This window comes from Marmota flaviventris, chromosome 16, assembly GCF_047511675.1.
Source record: "Marmota flaviventris isolate mMarFla1 chromosome 16, mMarFla1.hap1, whole genome shotgun sequence".
In the NCBI taxonomy this organism is placed as follows: Eukaryota; Metazoa; Chordata; class Mammalia; order Rodentia; family Sciuridae; genus Marmota; species Marmota flaviventris.
The window spans coordinates 73137881-73157809 of record NC_092513.1 but is presented as its reverse complement, the minus strand read 5'-3'; the positions used below and the strand labels follow the sequence as shown (position 1 = coordinate 73157809).

The window sequence follows — 19929 nt, the reverse complement described above, 5'->3', positions numbered from 1 at the left end:
TAATAAGCTTGACCAAAGTGATTCATAAATGCTAAACTACATCAAAAAGTCAACCCAAAATAATATAGTTTAAAAACAAGAGAAACTCTACTATTATTTGTAAATTAAAAATTTAAAAATAAAATTAAGAATACTTCCAGGTGATACATGATATATGCAACAATGCCATTTATGCTCAAATGTATATGTTCATTAGAAGGGGTCATGAAAGACATACTAAACTTGGGGTTGGAAAGCTGTAGCCCACAGACCAAATCCTGTTTTTAAACAAAGTGCCATCAGAACACAGTTATGCCTACCCATTTCCTTATTTTCAAGGGTTACTTTGTGGCTACAGCAACAAAGCTGAGTAGCTGTGACAGAGAACACTGGCCTGCAAACCCCAAAATATTTACTCTCTGGCCCTTAATGAAAACATTTGACTACCCTTGTACTAAACTATGAATTATGGTTAAGGCAACTTGTCTTTTCTGCCTTATAGACTTCTGTATCATTTTGGTTTTAAAAAATATGTATTGTTTTTCTAAATTTAAACACATTTTAAAAATCACTGATGAAAAATATTAAAAACTCAGGAAAAAACTGTGAACATGGTTTTATCTTTAAATCTCTTTTTGGGGGGGTACTGGGGATTGAACTCAGGGACACTCAACTACTAAGCCACATCCCAGCCCTATTTTGTATTTTATTTATAGGCAGGGTCTCACTGAGTTGCTTAGGGCCTCACTTTTGCTGAGGCTGCCTTTGAGCTCATGATCCTTCTGCCTCAGTCTCCCGAGCCACTGGGATTCAGGGAGGAGTGTGCCATTGCATCCGGCTTTTAAATCTCACATGGGCTATCATGTGGACAACAAATTGTATCTTAAGCTAAGGAGGAACTTTCTGCCAATGCTGTATGAATACAAGGTGAGGCCCAAGGAATTAGAGTTCCCTACTACAGAAAAGTAGATGATGTCAGAAGTTCAATCAAAGCAAGTTCCATACAGTGTGCTAGGAACCAATAGAATCACCTAGACATAAGAGAAACACAACAAACTCCAGGGAGGTTCAGAAATCAAGGATCAGAATTCTGACTGCAGAAATTGCATGCATAATGTGGACAATGACACCAGCAGTAGTGCCATCTGCCATTAAGAATTTAAAGATTCAATATGGAGGATAATGAGTCTGGATTTTTCCTCTGTAACATGCAGTACAAGACTTGGAAATAGATCAAATGAAAACAAAGTCTTGGACTTGGGAGAAAACTTTGGGAAGGAGGTTACCATAGGAAATGATGATTATTTTCCACTGTTCCTTTTGATAACTAACCAAAGAAAGACTCCATCCAATTATAATTCATTATGTTTTGCCTATAGCAATATATGACTGTCTTGATTAAAAGCCTAGAATAACTCTTTATTTCTCTAAATCAGGTTTCACGGACCTCAGCACAATTGATATTTGGGCTAGCTGATTCTCTGTTGCAGCAGGCTGCCCTGCACACAGTAAGATGTTTAACAGCATTCCTGGCCTCTTCCCACTGGACACCTATATTGCCCTTCCCAACTATGACTACTAAAAATGTCTCCAGAAATTGCCAAATATCCCCAGAGGACAAAATCCCTCCACAACTGAGAAGCACTGCTCTAAACTATGAGCTGGCAACCATTCGCTGTAAATGACTTTAGAAAAATCTAGGCCAGATTATGAGTCTTGATTGCAACTACTGAGCCCTGCTGTTGTAGCACCTAACCATAAACAATACAGAAACAAATGAGCATGGTGTGTTCCAGTGTATATACTTTATGTACACTGAAATTTATTTTTATTTTTTAGTTATAGGGGCACACAATATCTTTATTTTATTTTTATGTGGTGCTGAGGATTGAACCCAGTGCCTTAGACATGCTAGGCGAGCGGTCTACCTCTGAGCCACAACCCCAGCCCTGAAATTTTAATTTCATCTATCATAAAATGTTTTTTTTAGCAGAGCAGGGAATCATATCCAAGGACTTGTATATGTTTGATAAGTATTCTACCACTGAGAAACATCCCAGCTATATATATTTTTTTTAACTATTTAAAAACAACAAAAACATTTTAGCTTGAAGGTTGTACAGAAACAAGTTAGCAGGCCCAATGTGTCTTCTGGGCTGTAATTTATCAGCCCTAGCTGCAACTACTATCAGCTCCATGGCCTACTTCCTAAGGTCCTACATGACATGATTTCCCCTCCCTGATGAAAGTGTAGATCATACAACATTGTTAAGTACCTGGGACTAGTGTAGACTGTGGCTTTTGTTAATACACAACTTAAATGTGTTACTTCCTCATAACATAAAGTGATAGTCCTGTTCAAGTACAATAGTGAAGACAACTGAAAATTAAAGCATACATAAAGGTACCTGGAAAACTACTACCACAATCCAGAAAATGAACATCACCACCTTCAAAAGCTCCCTCATGACCTTTGGTGATTGCCACCTGTCTCACAGATAAACCCTCACCCCTGTCTTGAGGCAAACACAGACATGGTTTACAGGGTAGTCTATTCCTTCTACAGTTTCCAGATAAAATTAGAACTAACTTGTCAATTTTTAACCAAAACAGCCTGCTAGAATTGGTTTTGTGATAAATCTATAGATTAATATGGGGAAGAATTGAGAATTTAACAACATTGAGTCATCTGATCCACACACATGGTATGTATTTCTACTTATAGAGGTCTTAATTGTTTTTAGCAACACTTTTATAAGTTCCAAGATGAACACTGTGCCAATCTTTTGTCAGAAGTATTCTTTAGTATTTCACATTTTTATGCTATTATAAATGGTACTGTATTTTTTACTTCTATTTCTGATTGTAGTTAGTACATAGAAATGGCCTTGATTTTTGTAGATTGATCTTACATCCTAACACCTTGCTAAATTCTCTTATTAGTTGTAGGAGCTTTTTTGGTGAATTCCATGAGATTTTCTATATAAATGACTAAGACATTTGTAAATAAAGCCAGTTTTATTTCTTTCTTTTTTTTTTTTTTTCATTCTGGATGCATTTTCTAAAAAGGGCAGGTTTATAAGAATTAAAATCCTAGTCTTCTTAAATGTTATAGGAAGACAAAATATATTTGGGTCTGTTAGTAAATATGCCCTGTTCCACATTAAAAATGTATTTTCTGCTGGGCGAAGGGGCACACACCTGTAATTCCTGCTGAGGCAGGAGGATCATAAGTTTGAGGCCAGCCTCAGCAAGTTAGGGAGACCTTGTCTCAAACTAATGAAGTAAAAAGGACTGGGAATGTAGCTCAGTGGTGCTGCCCCTGGGTTCAATTCCAGTACCAAAAACAAAACAAAATGAAGCCTCCCCAAGAACAACAATAAAAACTATCTGTTCAGAGATTATAAAGTGGTATTTATGTACAATATGGACACATATTTTATTTCTTGAACTTGTATTATTATACTGGCTAGAAAATGCAGTAAAATATTGAGCAGAAAGAAGTGCTGTGAACTGATGTCCTTGCATTGTGCCTGATCTTAAGTAGAAAAGATTGAATTTTTACTACTAAGTATGAGGTTAGCTGTAAGTTTTTTAAAAATGACAGCTATCACAGGGATGACTTTTCCCTTTCATTCCTAGTGCTGAGATTTTTATCAGAAATGGATGTTGGACTTTGTGCAGCAGCTCTCCATCTCAGGGTGGGCCTTGAGGACTGCAGAAGGGCTGTCAGGATGGGGCAGCAAGTGGTGCATGGGGGTGGGGGTGGGGTGTGTGCATTTAAAAAAGGTGTCTCAGCTGACTTTTGAGAGGCAGTGGAAGTTGCACCAGCTTCGCTGGCAGAACTAATTGAAGTTCAGGGGAGCTCTGACTGCAGTCCTGGCAATTACCTGTGGAAATTTCTCTTTACCTGTCCATACTACCCAACTTCACTGGAATGCACCAGTCATCTGACCCAATGCTGATGGCTAAACTGTGCCTAAATACTTATTTTCTCAATTCCTTTTTTAGTTTCACAACATGCTTGGCCCTGCACTGGCCACTAGACCTGCCAATTAAGAGTTACTCTCTTTCTTTTGTTTATCACTGATGTCATGTGACTGTTACTTTTATGTGGTACAATCAGGTCATTCCCCAATAAATTAGAAAGCTAGAGAATAAGATATCAAAATAGAAAGACAGGAGCTGGGTGTAGAGATACACACCTGTAATCCCAGCAGCTCGGGAGGCTGAGGCAGGAGGATTGTGAATTCAAAGCCAGCCTCAGCAAAGGCAAGGGACTAAGCAACTCAGTGAGACCCTGCCTCTAAATAAAATACAAAAATAGGGCTGGGGATATGGCTCAGTGGTTGAGTACACCTGAGTTCAATCCCCAGTACCAAAAATCAAAAACCAAACCAAAAAACAAAACAAAACAAAACAAAAAACCAGAAAGACAGGTGAAATGGGTTGTAGGTGATTTTAGTCACAGAATGCCTTAGCAGACAGGTGAAGAGAAATCTCTTAAGTAATTGCCAAAAACCCAGAGCATAGTGAGGCCCAGAGAGGAGTCAGCTGACTGCAGCCCAGGTGCCAAGTCTGTCTTTGACAGTAATGAGCATTTTATTGGAACAAAGACATACTCGTTCATTTGCATATCATCTGTGGCTGACTTTATGCTACAGTGGCATAGCTGAATAGTCACAACAGAGAACACAGTTATAATGCCTGAAATATTTACTATTTGGCCTTTTATGGTCCAAGTTTGCTCAAACCTGGTCTAGAGATAAAGATGTGAAACGTTCTTTTATTCTTATAGAAAAAGTCCAAATTTTGATTTGGCAGTAATACCATAGGATACAACCCATGCATCACATCAACATTATTTCTCAAAGCCTTCCTACTGAGGAATTACTAGCAATAACAAGCCAATTTTCAGGATAAAAATTCAGTCAGCACTAACTTTGAAATTTTGTTTCATCCTAGAAACCAGATTCACTAAAGCAAACATGAAGTTTGCAGTTTGGTTCTGTTTTGTTCTGCTTATCATTTTCCAACCTGACTTTGGACAAAATGAAGACACTCCTAGAAAGCAAAGGAGGAAGATGTATTATCGAAGACTGAGGAAAAGTTCCTCACTCAACCACAGGTCAAACAGACACGCTGGAATTCCACAAACAACTGTTGCACCAGTAGCAAGAACATTTCCCACAGTTCACTTTGATTACAGCACAGAGGAAAAGTTTGAATCAATTTCAAGTTTTCCTGGAGTAGAATCAAGCTATGATGTTTTACCAGGTAAGAGAATAGTGTGAGAGAGAAAGAAGATTGGGAGAGGCAAGAGAGAGAGAGAGAAAGAGAACCTCCAAGAAATTAAATTTTAAAAGAAAAATCCAAGTTAGCACACTTCCTAACTTTTGGTTTAATCTAAAAATGTACATTTTAGGATAATGTAAAAAAATTAATTTAAGAAACATAATTACACAAAATTATTTGAAAAATTAAAAAAAAATTATCTTACCACTATGCTAATAAAATCAAAGCTATCATTTTGGGTTATTTCTTTCCAGTTTGAATGCATTTTAAATGGTTATAATCATAATACAGCTAAATTAAAAAATATTTAAGGGGCTTCTTCATTTGTAACTACAGATTATATAGAATAGAAATAAATTATTCAAATGATTTTATGAACACAGTTATTAAATATTTCAATCCAAATTTTTTTCAGAAATGGAGTGAAAGCCACTGAATTTATTTTATAAAAAGACTAAATTACGGGCTGGGGTTGTGGCTCAGCAGTAGAGTGCTCACCTAGCACGAGCGAGACCCTAGGTTCGGTCCTCATCACCACATAAAAATAAATAAATAAAATAAGGGTATTGTGGGGGGCTGGGATTGTGGCTCAGCGGTAGAGCACTCGTCTAGCACAGGCGGGACTTGGGTTCAATCCTCAGCACCACATAAAAATAAAGGCATTGTCCATCTACACCTAAAAAATAAATATTTTTTTTTTAAAAAATAAGGGTATTGTGTCCAACTACAACTAAAAAATAAATATTAAAAAAAGACTAAATTACTATCTTTTTAAAGGTTGAAAAGACTGGAAATTCTGCTAAAGGTTTCAATTAGGTATTTTTAAAAACTAGTATTTAATGAACCACATTTTTCTAAGTTTATAAGAAAAAAGTAATTATAGGTATGTCACCATTAAACAGAACTTCGAAAAGACAAAAGAAAACAACATCATATACTTTTCTATGGCCAGTAATTCATACATTATCTTAATAAGACCAAATGCTTCTAAATTATTATTTCCATTGAGTTAACAGAAAAAAACATACCATTATCACAAAAACTGGTGATTTAGGCCACATTTACACCATAAGTGGGAAATGAGAGGCAAAGAAATCAACTAAAACAGTCATTGTTATAGAAGTGTATCCATAACCACTAAAGAAAGATAAATTTTCTTAGTTAAGGAAAAAGATATCCAGGCTATAATAATAAAACAATTAAAAGATTTAAAAGTAGTACACATAATGTGATCTCACATCTGTTTAAAAATTTATTTTCATATTTATTTATTTTTGAGATAGAGATCAAGATCTCTAACTTGTGGGTTCCAGCAACCACCTTGCCTCAGCCTCTCAGTAGCTGGGATTATAGGCACATAATCCTCATAGCTCTATGCCCATCTGAAAAAAATTTTAAATATATGTAATATAGGATGATATGCATAAAAAGTACAGAAGATGTATATTAAACATTCTAAATTGTCAAAAAATGTTTTCACAGTGATCTTAAAATATTTCTTTTTTTAAAAAATTTTTATAGCTGTAGATGGACAGAATACCTTTACTTGTTTATTTTTATATGATGCTAAGGATTAAACCCAGTGCCTCACACATGCTAGGCAAGCACTCTGCCACTGAGCTACAGCCCCAGCCCAAATATTTTTTTACTGTATTACTACAAATAACATAAACTTTACCATTTTAAAGTAAATTTAGTCATATTTATAGTACATTCACAATGACCACTATCTAGTTCCTGAACATTTTCATCACCTCAAAAGAAAACCCTGGGGGCTGGGATTGTGGCTCAGTGGTAGTGTACTTGCCTTATGTGTGAGGCACTGGGTTCAATTCTCAGCACCATGTTTAAATAAATAAAAAATAAAGATCTATCAATAACTAAAGGAAAAAATATAAAAAAATAAAAACCCGGGACAAAAAAAAATCCTCATTCCTTCCTACCTACAACACTTGGCAACCCCTCATCGGTTATCTGTCTCTATGAATCTGCCTATTCTGAAAATTTCACATAAATGGAATCATACAATACGTGACATTTTTAGGCTCAGCCATGTTTACTATGTATCAGAACTTCATTCCTTTTTATAGCTGAAAATAATATTCCATTTATGGAAAATTACATTTTTTGTTTATTTATCCATTCATCACTTCATAGACATTTGGGTTGCTTCTACCCTTTGGCTAATGTGAGTTGTGTAGCAATGGACATTTGTTGAATTTTATTTGAACACCTGTTTTCAATTCTTTTAAGTATATTCCTAGAAGTGAAAGTTCTGGGCTATAAGGTAATGCTAAATTTAATATATTGTTTTATGGCTGGGGCTGTAGCTCAGTGGTAGAGTGATTGCCTGGCATGTGTAAGGCACTGGGTGTGATCCTCAGCACCACACACACACACACAAAAAAAATAAATAAATAAAGGTACTGTGTCCATCTACAACAAAAAAATATTTTTTAAAAATTTTAACTCTTATCATTGTAGTGAGTATGAAGTAGAAACTCATTGTGATTTTGATTTGCACATCTCTATTGACAAATAATGTTGGGCATTAGACTTTATGACTTACAGTCCATTGTTTATCTTCTTTGGAGAAATGTCTATTCAAGCTCTTTGCCCATTTTTAATTTTTTTTGTCATTGTAGATGAACAGAATGCCTTTATTTTATTTGTTAATTTTTATGTTGTGCTGAGGATTGAACCCAGTGCCCCATGCATGCTGGGCAAGCGCTCCACCAATGAGCTACAGCTCCAACCCTCTCTGCCCATTTTAAAATTGTGTTGTCTTTTTCTCTAAAGACTTCTGTAACCATATGTTTAGATAAGAGACCTTATATGACTTGCAATCATTTTCTCTCCCTGTGTATGCTGCCTTTTTATTTCTTGACAGTATCTTTTGTTTTCTTTCATTGCTTGTGTTTTTGGTTTCATATCTAAGAATCTGTTGCCAAACATGAGGTCATGAAGATTTACCTCTATATCTTCTTCAAAGAACTTTATAGTCTTAGCTTTTATATATTTAGGTTTTTGATCCATTTTGAATTATATTTTGTATTTGGTGCAAGGTAGAAGTTCAACCTCATTCTTTTGCATATGGAAATACAGTTGTCCCAGCACCACTTGGTGAAGAGACGTTCCTTTCTTCATTAAGTGGTTTTTCTATCCTTCTTGAAAATTAATTTGCCATAGATGTGTGGTCTTTCAATATTCACACTAGCATAAGCTGGTCACTGTAGCTTTGTAGTAAACATTTTGTAGTTTCTTAAAATATGGAAGTGTGAGGACTCTAGCTTTTTCTTAAAATTATTTTGGCTATTTTAGATCCTTTATAATTCAATAAAAATTTGAAGATCAGCTTTTTCATTTCTGTAAAACAAACTGTTATGAGTTTTGAAAGGGTTTAGCTATAGTGCTTATAAAATTAGGGGGGAAAATCATGTTTATTTTTTTCCAGAGTGAATAGATGGGTGAGATTAGTTTATTTGCAAGTATCAAAATGAGAGATAGATAGGTCCTGAATGGGCTGAGACAGTGGCAGGGGTTGGGTAAAGAGGAGACCAGTGAGAGCTTATCTAGGGGTAGAATTTGAGGACAGTGGCTCAGATGGAGGAGAGGCATAAGCAATGATACCTGGGGTGGAAAGAAAATATTCCTTAATATTCTCTATTACAGCTAGCTGATATGGGGTTGCAGATAAGTGGACAAGCATAGGTACAGAAGTGAATATACTAAAAACCACTGCACTGTGCACTTTAAAAGGGCAACTATTATGGTATGCAAATTTTATTTGAATAATAAAAGAACTGGAAAAGAGACAGCTGCAATATCTTACTGAGATGTCCACAGAAACAGGCTGTCTGTTTCACCTTTCCTGTGTTTATATCCACAAGCATGGGATGTGGGTGGTTACTGGCGCTGTTCCAGCTCTCTGGGGATGCCATAGAACTGCACTGCTTCCCCCTCTGAAGTTAGATATAGCCACACAATTTGCTTTGGCCAGTACGATTAGACACTTGGAACTCAAGTGTGATTTTCAACCTCTTTCTTATCACTGTGGCAATCTGGGAAGCCTGCTTGTTGTCAAATTGAACAAGAAACAACTGAGATTTAGAGGTTGTTCCTTCTGTTGTGTAACTTAGCCTATCCTGAAAGACAGGCTGAATGTGTGGTTCACAGTCAAGTTACCATAGGGAGATCATTTTCAGAGGCTTAGTGAAAGCAGCTGAAGAGAGAGCCAGTGAAAAACATTTCAGAGGCCCTTTTTACCCTGTGTACAAATGTTTACCGTGTGCACACAGATTCTGCTCTTGGCCGGTTATATCAGTTTGACTTCACATCGTGCCCTCGTCCATTCACAAATGCTGGTAACTACTTAAGAAATTTAAATGTGTTATTATTCTCTTCTAGGAAAAAAGGGACACTGCTTGGTAAAGGGCATGACTATGTACAACAAAGCTGTATGGTCTCCTGAGCCCTGCACCACCTGTCTCTGCTCAGATGGAAAAGTGCTCTGTGATGAAACCATGTGCCACCCCCAGATGTGCCCCCACACTGTTGTACCTGAAGGGGAATGCTGCCCCGTCTGCACTGATACTGGTATAGAGATTTAGCCAAAACAAAACATCACGTGTGTCTTTAACTTCTACTTGTTTTTATTTTGTCACTACTTTAAGCTGTAAGTGATGATGAACTAGCTATCAGCCTACTTAAAATAAGGCACAGTGCTGATAAACACAGAGTCTTAGGAAGTGTGTAGGCAGGGTATAGAACATCATGACTGTGACTCTATTAGAGTAGGACCAGACTACATTCCACATGTGACTTCTAGCTTTAAACATACAGTGACAGAATTTTTACAGTAGACCATGGGTTATTATGAATTAAGCACTTCGGTCTGATCTGTACAGGCATTATCTCACTTAATCCAACTCACCATGGGTACAGTTATCATTTCAAATGAAGATACTGAAGTCATGAGAACAAAGCTTCAAGTCTCCTGGCTATTCCCAAACACTCCAGGGCAGCACAGGAACCTGCTTCATGGCCTGAGTAATCTCCAGGGAAATACAGGTTTTGTGTGGAGCAGTTTTCTTAGATCCTCACTGACCCCTCTCCAGTGAGGCTGGTACCTAACCATGTAGAGGTCCTTTGGAGGAAGGTCCAGTCCTCTTGTGAGAAAAGCCAAGTCAATGACTTGTAAAAAGAAACAAGCACTTTTTAAATAATTTGAGAGGGAGCGATAGAGACATTTTCTCTTTTCTATAACCCCGACAGAGTGCTCCTACAGAAGCACACAGTTATTCACAAAGTAAGTATCTATAAAAGTCTTGCCAACACGAACTTTAGAATATTTAGGTATTGTATTTTGTTTCACCCTGCCAATTACTTACTAAAACATGCTTTGTGAAAAATGTTAGAAAATAAAAGTGTTTAATGAAAATGATTCCTTGGAGTGAAATACAAGGTCTATAGGGCAAGATCCAGAAATTCTCAGACACTTTTCAAAGGACATGGAGTACTTTTGAAATGTTGTAGTTATTTTGGAAAAATAAACTTGGATATACAGGAAGGATTTTAAATGCTTCAATATGATAGCTTTCACTTCCCTTACTTTTTCCTATTCTCCTTCTACATGCTTTGTTAGAGATGTGAAAAAATAACTGACTTTATAATATATACTGAATTAATACCACAAGTAATTTTTCCAAGTGATTATATTTTCTGAGTTCTTTTTAGGGGTAGTTTGTATATAGTATTATGTGAAAGAAGAGAGATGATTAATTTATAAATTTTGATGGATGAAAACCTAGGCACTGTGAACTCACTTTTCCTTAGAACTCTTAAGGGTAAGACTAAATCTAAAACCTACGTCACATCTTCTTCACTTCCTGCCAAAGATATAAAACTAAATACAAGTGTAGATCTGTTTGCTATGATCCTTCTCTCACCGTCATGGAATGATGAGCAGCACTCCTGTGCAGATGTCTAACTTAAAACAATACCACTTAGGGCCAGGACATCCTTGATGATAAAACTGATTTATATAGAGTCCAGAAAAGACAGAGAGAACTTTTTCTTTCTTTAATTTGCAGTATTGAGGCTTGAACCCTGGGTCTTGCACATGCTAGGCAAGTTCTCCCTAGCCCCCCAAAAGAGAATTTTCTGTCTATAATTCTGAATTTCAGTGCATCCCATCAGGCCCACGGAGCTAAAAGAAAATTGGATGAAAATAATAATAAATCTATAAATAAAAACTATAAGCAAGTAAAACATGTAAGTTTCACCTTTTAAAATAAATATCTGATAGCAGGCTATAAATTCTTACATTATCAATAGCTCCAATTAATGGAACAGTATCTATTATAAAGGAATCACATCTGATCATATCACAATATCACAACAGCATTACTTTCCACTTTGCATCACGTGGCAATATTATTCCCTCTTCAGTCACCAGATAGTGTTAAATTCTAGCCAAAATAAGTGTTAAGTTATCTAATGTAGAAACTAGTACTAAGACCCATCCCCGCCCCCAAAAAATGTATAGATCTTCCAAAACAGAAATAAAATTATGGTTAAATTTTTTCAAGAAAAAATTTCAAAGTGGCACTCAAATATTGGAGGGAATAATATTTACTAACCTCATTTTCATTATGATTTTTTCCTTTTATTAACATCCTCAACTTGCCCCTGCTACCTGCTCTTGCGTGGTCATTAGTCTCCTATTCCCTACTCAGTGGTAAAGCGTTAAATGATAGAAATGAATTTTCTGGTGATTCTTCAGAACAAACAGAACCTACCAATATACTTCATAAGCCACCTCCTCAGGTGGAAATGGACCAAGTATTCAGAAAAGAAGCACTTGAATCTGAGGAGGATGAAGAAGTTAAAGAGAATGGGCACCAGGAAGAGATTGCTGGACCCCGAGACCAGGGTACGTTTCACAGTGAGGAGGAAAGCAGGAGACGGAGGAAGCCAAGCCCTGGGGAGGGGAGGCCAGCACACCCGTGGCTCTACCATGGAAGGGGGGAGGAGGAGAAGGAAGAGGAGAATGAAGAGGAAGGAGAGGAGGAAGAAGAGGAAGATGCTGTGAGAGGAGATGTGTTCCGCCTGCCCTCCCGGTTCGCCACTGCTGCTCCCCGTAGAGGCAAGCCTCGCCTGCCCAGCAGCTGCTCCCTGTCCTACAGGACCATCAGCTGTGTCCACACAGCCCTCAGCCACATCCCACCACTCACAGCACCAGAGATAACAAGTCTGGAGCTCCTTGGTAAGAGATGTTGACTTGTTTTATTTTGTGCTTTAGATGTAAATGGTGACTCTCACTGCTCAACGCATGTTTTACATTTTAATTTCATCATAGAGACTAATTTCATCACACATGTGTTCTGCGCAGAAGACAGATGCTCACCATAGAACAGCTCAGTTAGGTGGAAAGCAAACTTCAAACCAAATGATGTTTTTCCATGGATCTTTTAAAAAAAAAAGTCACTTTTAATGAGGTATAATTTATGTATGGTAAAACTTATTTTAGTGTCTAGTTCTATAGTTTCAACAAATACATACAGTTATATAAATACCACCATAATTAAGATATAGAATATTTCCATCACTCCTCAAAATTCTTTGTGTCTCTATCTCATTAAAAAAAACTGATCTGTTTTCTGTCCCCATATCTTTGGCTTTTACAGAATGTCACATAAATGAAATTGCACAGTTTTCAGTCGGGCTTTTTCTTTTCTTTTTCATGGTATTGGGAATTGAACCTAGGTTGTTCTACCACTGAGCTACATCCCCATCCCTTTTTGAGACAGAGTCTCGATAAATTACAGAGACTGGCTTCTAACTTGCAATTCTCCTGCCTCAGCCTTCCAAGTCACAGTGCCCCACTGTGCCTGGCCAGTCCTTCTTTATTGCTGAGCAATGTTTCATTGTATGGATGAACCAGTGGCCAGCTGGGGAACAGCCGGTGTTTCTAGTGGAGTGCTTATATACAAAGTTGCTCTAAACATCCACATACAGATGATTGTATGGACTTGAGTCTTTATTTCTCTGGGGTTATGTCCAGGAGCTGAAGTGCTGAGCAATGTGGCAAATTCACATTTAACTTAGTAAGAAACTGCCCAACTCCAACTGGCCACACCATTTGCCCCAGAAGTGTTGGAGAGTTCCCGAGGCTCCACCACCTGCCAGCACTAGTGTCAGTTGTTTCCACTCACTTTAGCCATTTCAGTGGGAATGTGGTATACAGATCTTGCCCAGAGAGCCACCAGACAGGTTCAGAGTGGAAGAACATCAAGACCAGTTGTGAGAGACTGGCTGATGGGACACACTAGGGGTGGTCCTGAGGAATCAGGAGTGAGGGGATCTAATGAGTGTAACGTTTGTGCAGGGACGGCTATCTGCAATAGGACTCTGCTAACACCTTTGACACTGGCAGAGTCCTGTTGCAGATAGCTTCCATAGCCTCCCTGACACAGGCTTTCATCCCACTTTCATATGACCACCTCAAAAATTCCTCTCATGCCCACTAAGGCCCCTCCTCCTGCAGGCTACATGCCAAGTATGGACTGCCCTAAGAAAACCCAATTTGTGAAAGTTCAAAGTCTTGGGAAGGATGAACAATCCATGCTGGACCATCCTATCTAGGTTTTACAAGCAGGTCATCACATGGTTTTTATAGAATGTATTATTTCTGAAGGGTCACTACCATACTTAACTAAATGTCAAAACAAAAACTTGTCAACAAAAACTTATCAAACTGAAGTAGAATGAAAACAGAGGATAGCATTAGGTTGGGGGGTGTGGTCTGAGAGATGATCTTCCCAGGCTTTTTTTTTTCCTTAAGTTTTTTTTGTATTTGTAGATGGACAGAATGCCTTTATTTTATTTGTTTGTTTTTAATGTGGTGTTAAGGATAGAATCCAGTGACTTACATGTGCTAGGCAAGCACTCTGCCACTGAGCTCTAGCCCCAGGAAGCTCCAGCCTCCTTCCCAGGCTTCTTATACAAAGAAGGAAACATGCTTACAGGAAGTTAGTGACTTGCCTGTGATTTCTTGGATAAAAATAGTAACATGTTGCCAGTCCATTTCCAAAACAGAAATGAAAAAATATGAAAAAGAAAAAATCAGTTTCTATATAACCTTGCAGAAACATACTTTTGTTGTAGATGCAGAATGCTACCAATATTATCCAGCAGACTGCATTCTGGCTGTCTTAATCAGAGTCATGTGAAACATGAAGTATTGACCATTATGAACTTTTGAGAGAAAATTCTGATTATGTTGAATTGTCTAGTTATTACTGTGAACATGTATTTGTTTATATATTTTCTGTCCTTGTTCTGCACATTGCTTTCTCCTTCAGATAATCAATAACCATGTACATGCATGCATGCATACACCCCTTACACATGTTAACATGTATGTATGTGCACATGGGCCTAACACAACTGCTGTGTGTCCTAGGGAATTCCATCACCTCCATCCCGGATGAAGCATTTAATGGATTACCAAATTTGGAAAGGCTTGATCTAAGCAAAAATAATATAACCTCTTCAGGAATAGGCCCAAAAGCATTCAAGGTAATCACATGCTCCAATTTGTGAATAACAATCTATGTGGACTTGCACTGGCTGTTGGTGGAGTGGGTAAGCGAGAAAAAGCAAAGTTTTAATTGGTAGTTTTCTTCTACATTAAAAAAAGTTTCCTGGGCTAGGGTTGTGGCTCAGTAGTAGAGCATTTGCCTAGCACAAGTGAGGCACTGAGTTCAATCCTCAACACCACATAAAAATAATTAAAATAAAGGCATTGTGTCCATCTGCAACTAAAGTATTTAAAAAAATTATTTTTTAAAAAATTTCCTCTCTGATGTCCCTAAATCGCATTTAAGTTTCTCTTGAATACAGTTTGTTGGTTTATATATTCATAGTCTTACCCTAAGAACACCAGCAATAACATCAGTGACATAACTAATATTTTGAATTTATGAACTAGTTTCTCCCCAAATAGCTGGAAACATGTTGAAATCCGATCCCTTAGTATATAAAGTATTGTCTAGGAACAAATGAGTGCTCATCTGGAAACTCTATTAACATTTTCAGGTCAGCAAGCTATTGCTTTCTTATTTTTGTGCGTGGGCAAAATCTGATGGAGGATACTTTGGCAGAGTGGGTTCTGGAAAAATAAATGGGTTTAGAACAAATTAGCATGGGATAGGTTGGAAAAGAGGAGGGAAAAAGAAATGATAGGAAATAGTACAGCAAATATTTAAATGGAACAGATTTGAGTAAATTTTTTTTTTTTAAAAAAGGAGAAGATCAAGGAATTTCAGGAAAACAAACAAAAAAAAAAAAGCAAGAGAGGAAAAGGATTTTGTGTATAAATAAAAACTAATTCTCTTTCCTCTGTCTCTCTCTCCCCTTCACTCATTTTCTTCATACCCCCTGCCCTGTGATGCTGGGGTTTGAACCCAGGGCCTTACACATACTAGGCAAGCACTCTATCATTGAGCTGTGTCCCCCCTGCCCCACACATTTCCTATACTTGATCAAGAGATTTCTTGATCAAAGCAAGATTTCTTGCTTTGAGATTTTCTGTGCTGTTCCAAAACTGCTGCAATTTGAATATGATCAATGGAGAAGAGAATTATTCCATGTGGCTTCACTAAAATTTACCCAATTTCAGTACTCTGCTTTTGGAGGTTGCAGGCGAGGTTTGTCCAAGAGGTACGCAACTACAAATGTGGAAACATGCTTTTTCAGAGGTCAGTTGTTTGGGTACCATACATGAATAGCTTGTGACATTTGTTGTGCTTTGTTTTGAAAACTTTTCACAGTAATTAGTGCTATTTTATGACCCCTTTTCTAACATAAATATTACCAGAGTTTGGAAACTGAATTTTATAAATATGTTAAAAAGATAAGAATCACTGTCCTGTTAGTATCCACAAAAGATTCACAGTATTGCATGACTTACAAAAAAATTTCTGTCTCTTGCTGTGAAGGTGAACACCTCAGACCTCAACAAAACACAACTGACCCTTTAGATATAGTAGCTTTCTAAAGCTGTAATATGTGTGAGTAGAATACGAGTCATCAAATGCAGCCTGCTGCAAATGCTTGATAATCAATGCTGTTACTTGGCAGGGGAATGGGGTGTGGCCTGGACATCACTGCTTAAGCCTAAGGAAGTGCAGAATTGTAAAACTTAGTCCCTACTTTAAAATAAAGATACAGTAATGTATCTCACCATTATGTGAGATACATTACTGTATAAATTTGACGAGATAAAATGGTAATTTTGAGATCTGCTTTTGTAGCTTTTGAAGAAGTTAACACGTCTGAATATGGATGGAAATAATTTGGTACGAATTCCTTCAGAACTACCATCTACATTAGAAGAACTTAAAATCAATGAGAACAATCTTCAGGCTATTGATGAAGAAAGTTTATCAGGTATTTAACATTTTTTTTTTTTTACGTTTCCTTAGAACCTTTCTTCCATTGTTGTATAGAAATCTGATTTATAGTAGTGTCAAGTATATAACTAGAAAAAAAATTAGGTCACTTTATCATTTCAGTTGACCATCAGTGGCCACTACTTTTGATTGGTAAAACTTAGCCTTTTTATTTTTAAAATATTTTTAGTTGTATATGGACACAATACAGTTTACTTATTTTTATTTATTTATATAGTGCTAAGGATGAAACCTAGTGCCTCACACATGTGAGGCAAATGGTCTACCACTGAGCAACAACTCCAGCCTCTGGTAAACTTAATCTTAAAGTATACTTTAAACTGTCTGTTGTCTTAAATAAATAAATAAATAAAAGTAGCCAGACACAGTGGCACATGGAGGTAATCCTAGTGACTCGGGAGGCTTAGGCATGAGGATCACAAGGTTGAGGCCAGTCTTAGCAATTTAGTGACACTGTCTGGGGGGAAATAAAAGGAAGCGAGCTGGAGCTCGGTGTACAGAGCCCCAGCTTAGATCCCCTGTACCAAAAAGAAAAAAAAAAAATTCTCTCATTGATCCCAGGTTCTCATCATTCATAATACAGTAACTCTCTGACAAATCCCTACTATCTGAAGGGCTGCACTAATACCTCCCACAATACTGCATATTTTGGTGCTCTGTTTGGTGTTGAAACCGGAGTCCAATCACACAAGAATTATGTATGAAGCAGGAGTAAGTGGACATAGTATGAGGCTGAACTGCTGCAGGAATGAAGGCAGTGCACCTCCCGCAGCAACCCTGGCTTTGTTTCTGAGGGTGCGTGGGCCAGTACTAGGGTCTTGCCATGTCCTCACTCCATGGTATGTGGAACCAGGCTGCACAGAGGCCCAGCTTTCTGATGGATGGACTTTGGTGAGGAGCATTTGAACCAGCTGTGATGCTCTGCTGCTTTTTCTGGACTTGGTGAGGTAGCCAAAGTTGGCACAATGGGGCTGTACAGAAGAGGCTTGGTTATACTCTACTTTTCACATACTCTGACACCTTTGGTTAGACGGCATGCTTCCTTAAGACAAAGACTGCTTAAGTTTTCTTTCGATTTCCCATTTAGCCTAACTCCTGAAGTACTCAACACTTGCTGCTAACTTAATTTAAAACATATTTAAATGTAAATGTTGATAAGTCAAGCATTTAAAGGAATAATACCATCCTTCTATTTCCTTCAGCTCCCCCAAAATTTTATAGAAACAAAACACTTCTGGTGATGAGAAAACTAATCATAAGACTTGCCAAATCTGAGGATAATGAAGTTATGGAAATGCTCAATTTCCAGATGGATTTCAGGGTACACATGAAAAACATTAATAAGCACAAATTTTGATGGGCTTTGTCATAAGGAGAAGACATTGGAAAATTTAATTTCTAACTGCTTCGTTAGACTGAAGGGAACATGGAATTTAGACCAAGAATACTGACAGGCTACTTAGGAACGCCACGTGGGTTCACATTTCTAGCATTACTGTCACACGACAAGATAAAACATAAGTCCTTATTTTGAAGGCACTCTCCTATATCCCTGGAACTTCTTCTCAGTTAACTTTTCTCCCTCGCACACTAAAGCTTCTATATTCCCAGTGTTGATGTGTTGATGTGTAGTCCAGGGAGAACTGGCTGCCTACCCTATCTCATACTTGAAGCATGGACATGGCATTGATCCCACACAGGTGGCAAGAAAGGAAGCTTTCTGCATTGCTCTTGCCCAGAAAACCTTCTTGTACTTCCTGGGTGGGCTGTATCTTTAACCTACTGTGGTGCTGGATCCATGGATCCAGGTCCTCCCTTGACCCTGTGAGGCCTGCTGCTCTGGATGGTAGGGCGGGCTGACAATGGGCAGGTGGGCCCAAGCACAGCTCTACCCAGTTCCAAGATGCAGCTGCCTGTGTGAGGGCCCCTTGCTTGGCCTGAGGTGGCTCTTGCTCTCCCAGCATCCCTCTCTGGCATCTTCCCACTTATGGCAGATTATAGTTCCAGAGAAGTGGGGAGGAGAGCAGTCCAGGAATAGAAGACAGCACATAAAAGACATGAAGAGACAGGCTGATTCTAGGTGCTATGACAACTAAGGCAGGCATATGATAAGGGTGCAGGGCAGGTGAACACACGAGGATGAATGTGCCTACCACGTGAGGTGTGGGGAGATCACCGCAGATGTGTGCACACACTGAGGAGAAAGAGAAGGTCAACAATTGAGGGAGAACAATGAAAGGAAGAGGAGGGGCAATGGGAAACTGGGCATGCTTCAGAAATATTCCTGTCTTGACTAGCAACCAGAACGAACAAAGCACCATCACTCAGGTTTCCTGTAGGCCACCATTAACACTGACATGTCACCTTGTCCACAACAGGTCATGGCACCTCACCCAAAACAAAGGTCTTCTTACCTCTGCCTAGTTCCTGCTCACAAATCCCTTTTCAACATCAACCAGAAACGTCCTCTAACTCCATCTTGTTGCTATACACACACACAGTGTTGTGCATTTGCCTGTTTCTCTCAGGAGGTCACGCATGACTGTCAGTCCCCTTGTTACCTACTTTTTAATGGAAAACTTTCACCGTTTAAAATATCTCACCTATGTACAAGAGAAATGTTGGCTTATTGGTACCTTTAGTTTTGGAAATAGGAAAATATGAGGAAATATATCCTCTTATTGCAGATTCTTGGCTTCAACTGATCTTGAGCTCCACCACCAGTTTACCACGTGGCTTTTGCCATGCCACCCAGGCCTTTCTCCTGAGCCTAGAGAACGGGAGCCAGACTTGCACCTAGGGAACAAAGGCCTGTTCCAGAGTACTTCTCCCAGAGGACCAACTTTACCCCATTGCCCATAGCCCATTGCAGGGTGAAGCCCCCAGCCCCAGCTCACCACTGGGCCCTTCGCCTGAGCGTGTTTCAGTGTACAAGCTTCTCCCACTTTTATCTAAATCTTTTTAACCCCAAATCTTACCACTTCCATCCCACTCGAATCTATACTTCTTTCTCTTCCAGCATTCACTGTCCCTACTCTTGCTGCTGCCTAAATGTAGGAATGGATTGCACAGGACATTTGGTGCAAGACCCATGACAGGAGTTTAACAGGAAAACATCCCTATTCTGGGAATCTTGACCATGCCCTGAATCTCTGACTCAGATTCCTCTGGGTATGTC

At 38.3% G+C, this 19929-nt stretch overlaps 2 protein-coding genes across 5 annotated transcripts in view; one reads left to right on the top strand and one right to left on the bottom strand.

Moving 5' to 3' along the window:
• Cenpp (centromere protein P) overlaps window positions 1–19929 on the bottom strand; it is a 240887-nt gene that overhangs the window by 61481 nt on the left and 159477 nt on the right. The gene's annotated exons all lie outside the window — the stretch shown is intronic.
• Ecm2 (extracellular matrix protein 2) overlaps window positions 1–19929 on the top strand; it is a 33675-nt gene that overhangs the window by 5491 nt on the left and 8255 nt on the right. Inside the window, exons 3-9 of one of the 4 annotated variants that reach the window (XM_071602545.1) lie at window positions 1416–1487; window positions 2593–2684; window positions 4945–5256; window positions 9682–9870; window positions 11993–12541; window positions 14741–14856; window positions 16593–16728. In XM_071602545.1, coding sequence (XP_071458646.1) covers window positions 4968–5256; window positions 9682–9870; window positions 11993–12541; window positions 14741–14856; window positions 16593–16728 — 1279 coding nt within the window. In that variant the 5' untranslated portion in view covers window positions 1416–1487; window positions 2593–2684; window positions 4945–4967. The remainder of the gene's footprint in view (window positions 1–1415; window positions 1488–2592; window positions 2685–4944; window positions 5257–9681; window positions 9871–11992; window positions 12542–14740; window positions 14857–16592; window positions 16729–19929) is intronic. The other 3 variants (XM_071602546.1, XM_027950963.2, XM_027950962.2) reach the window with 3 other exon arrangements.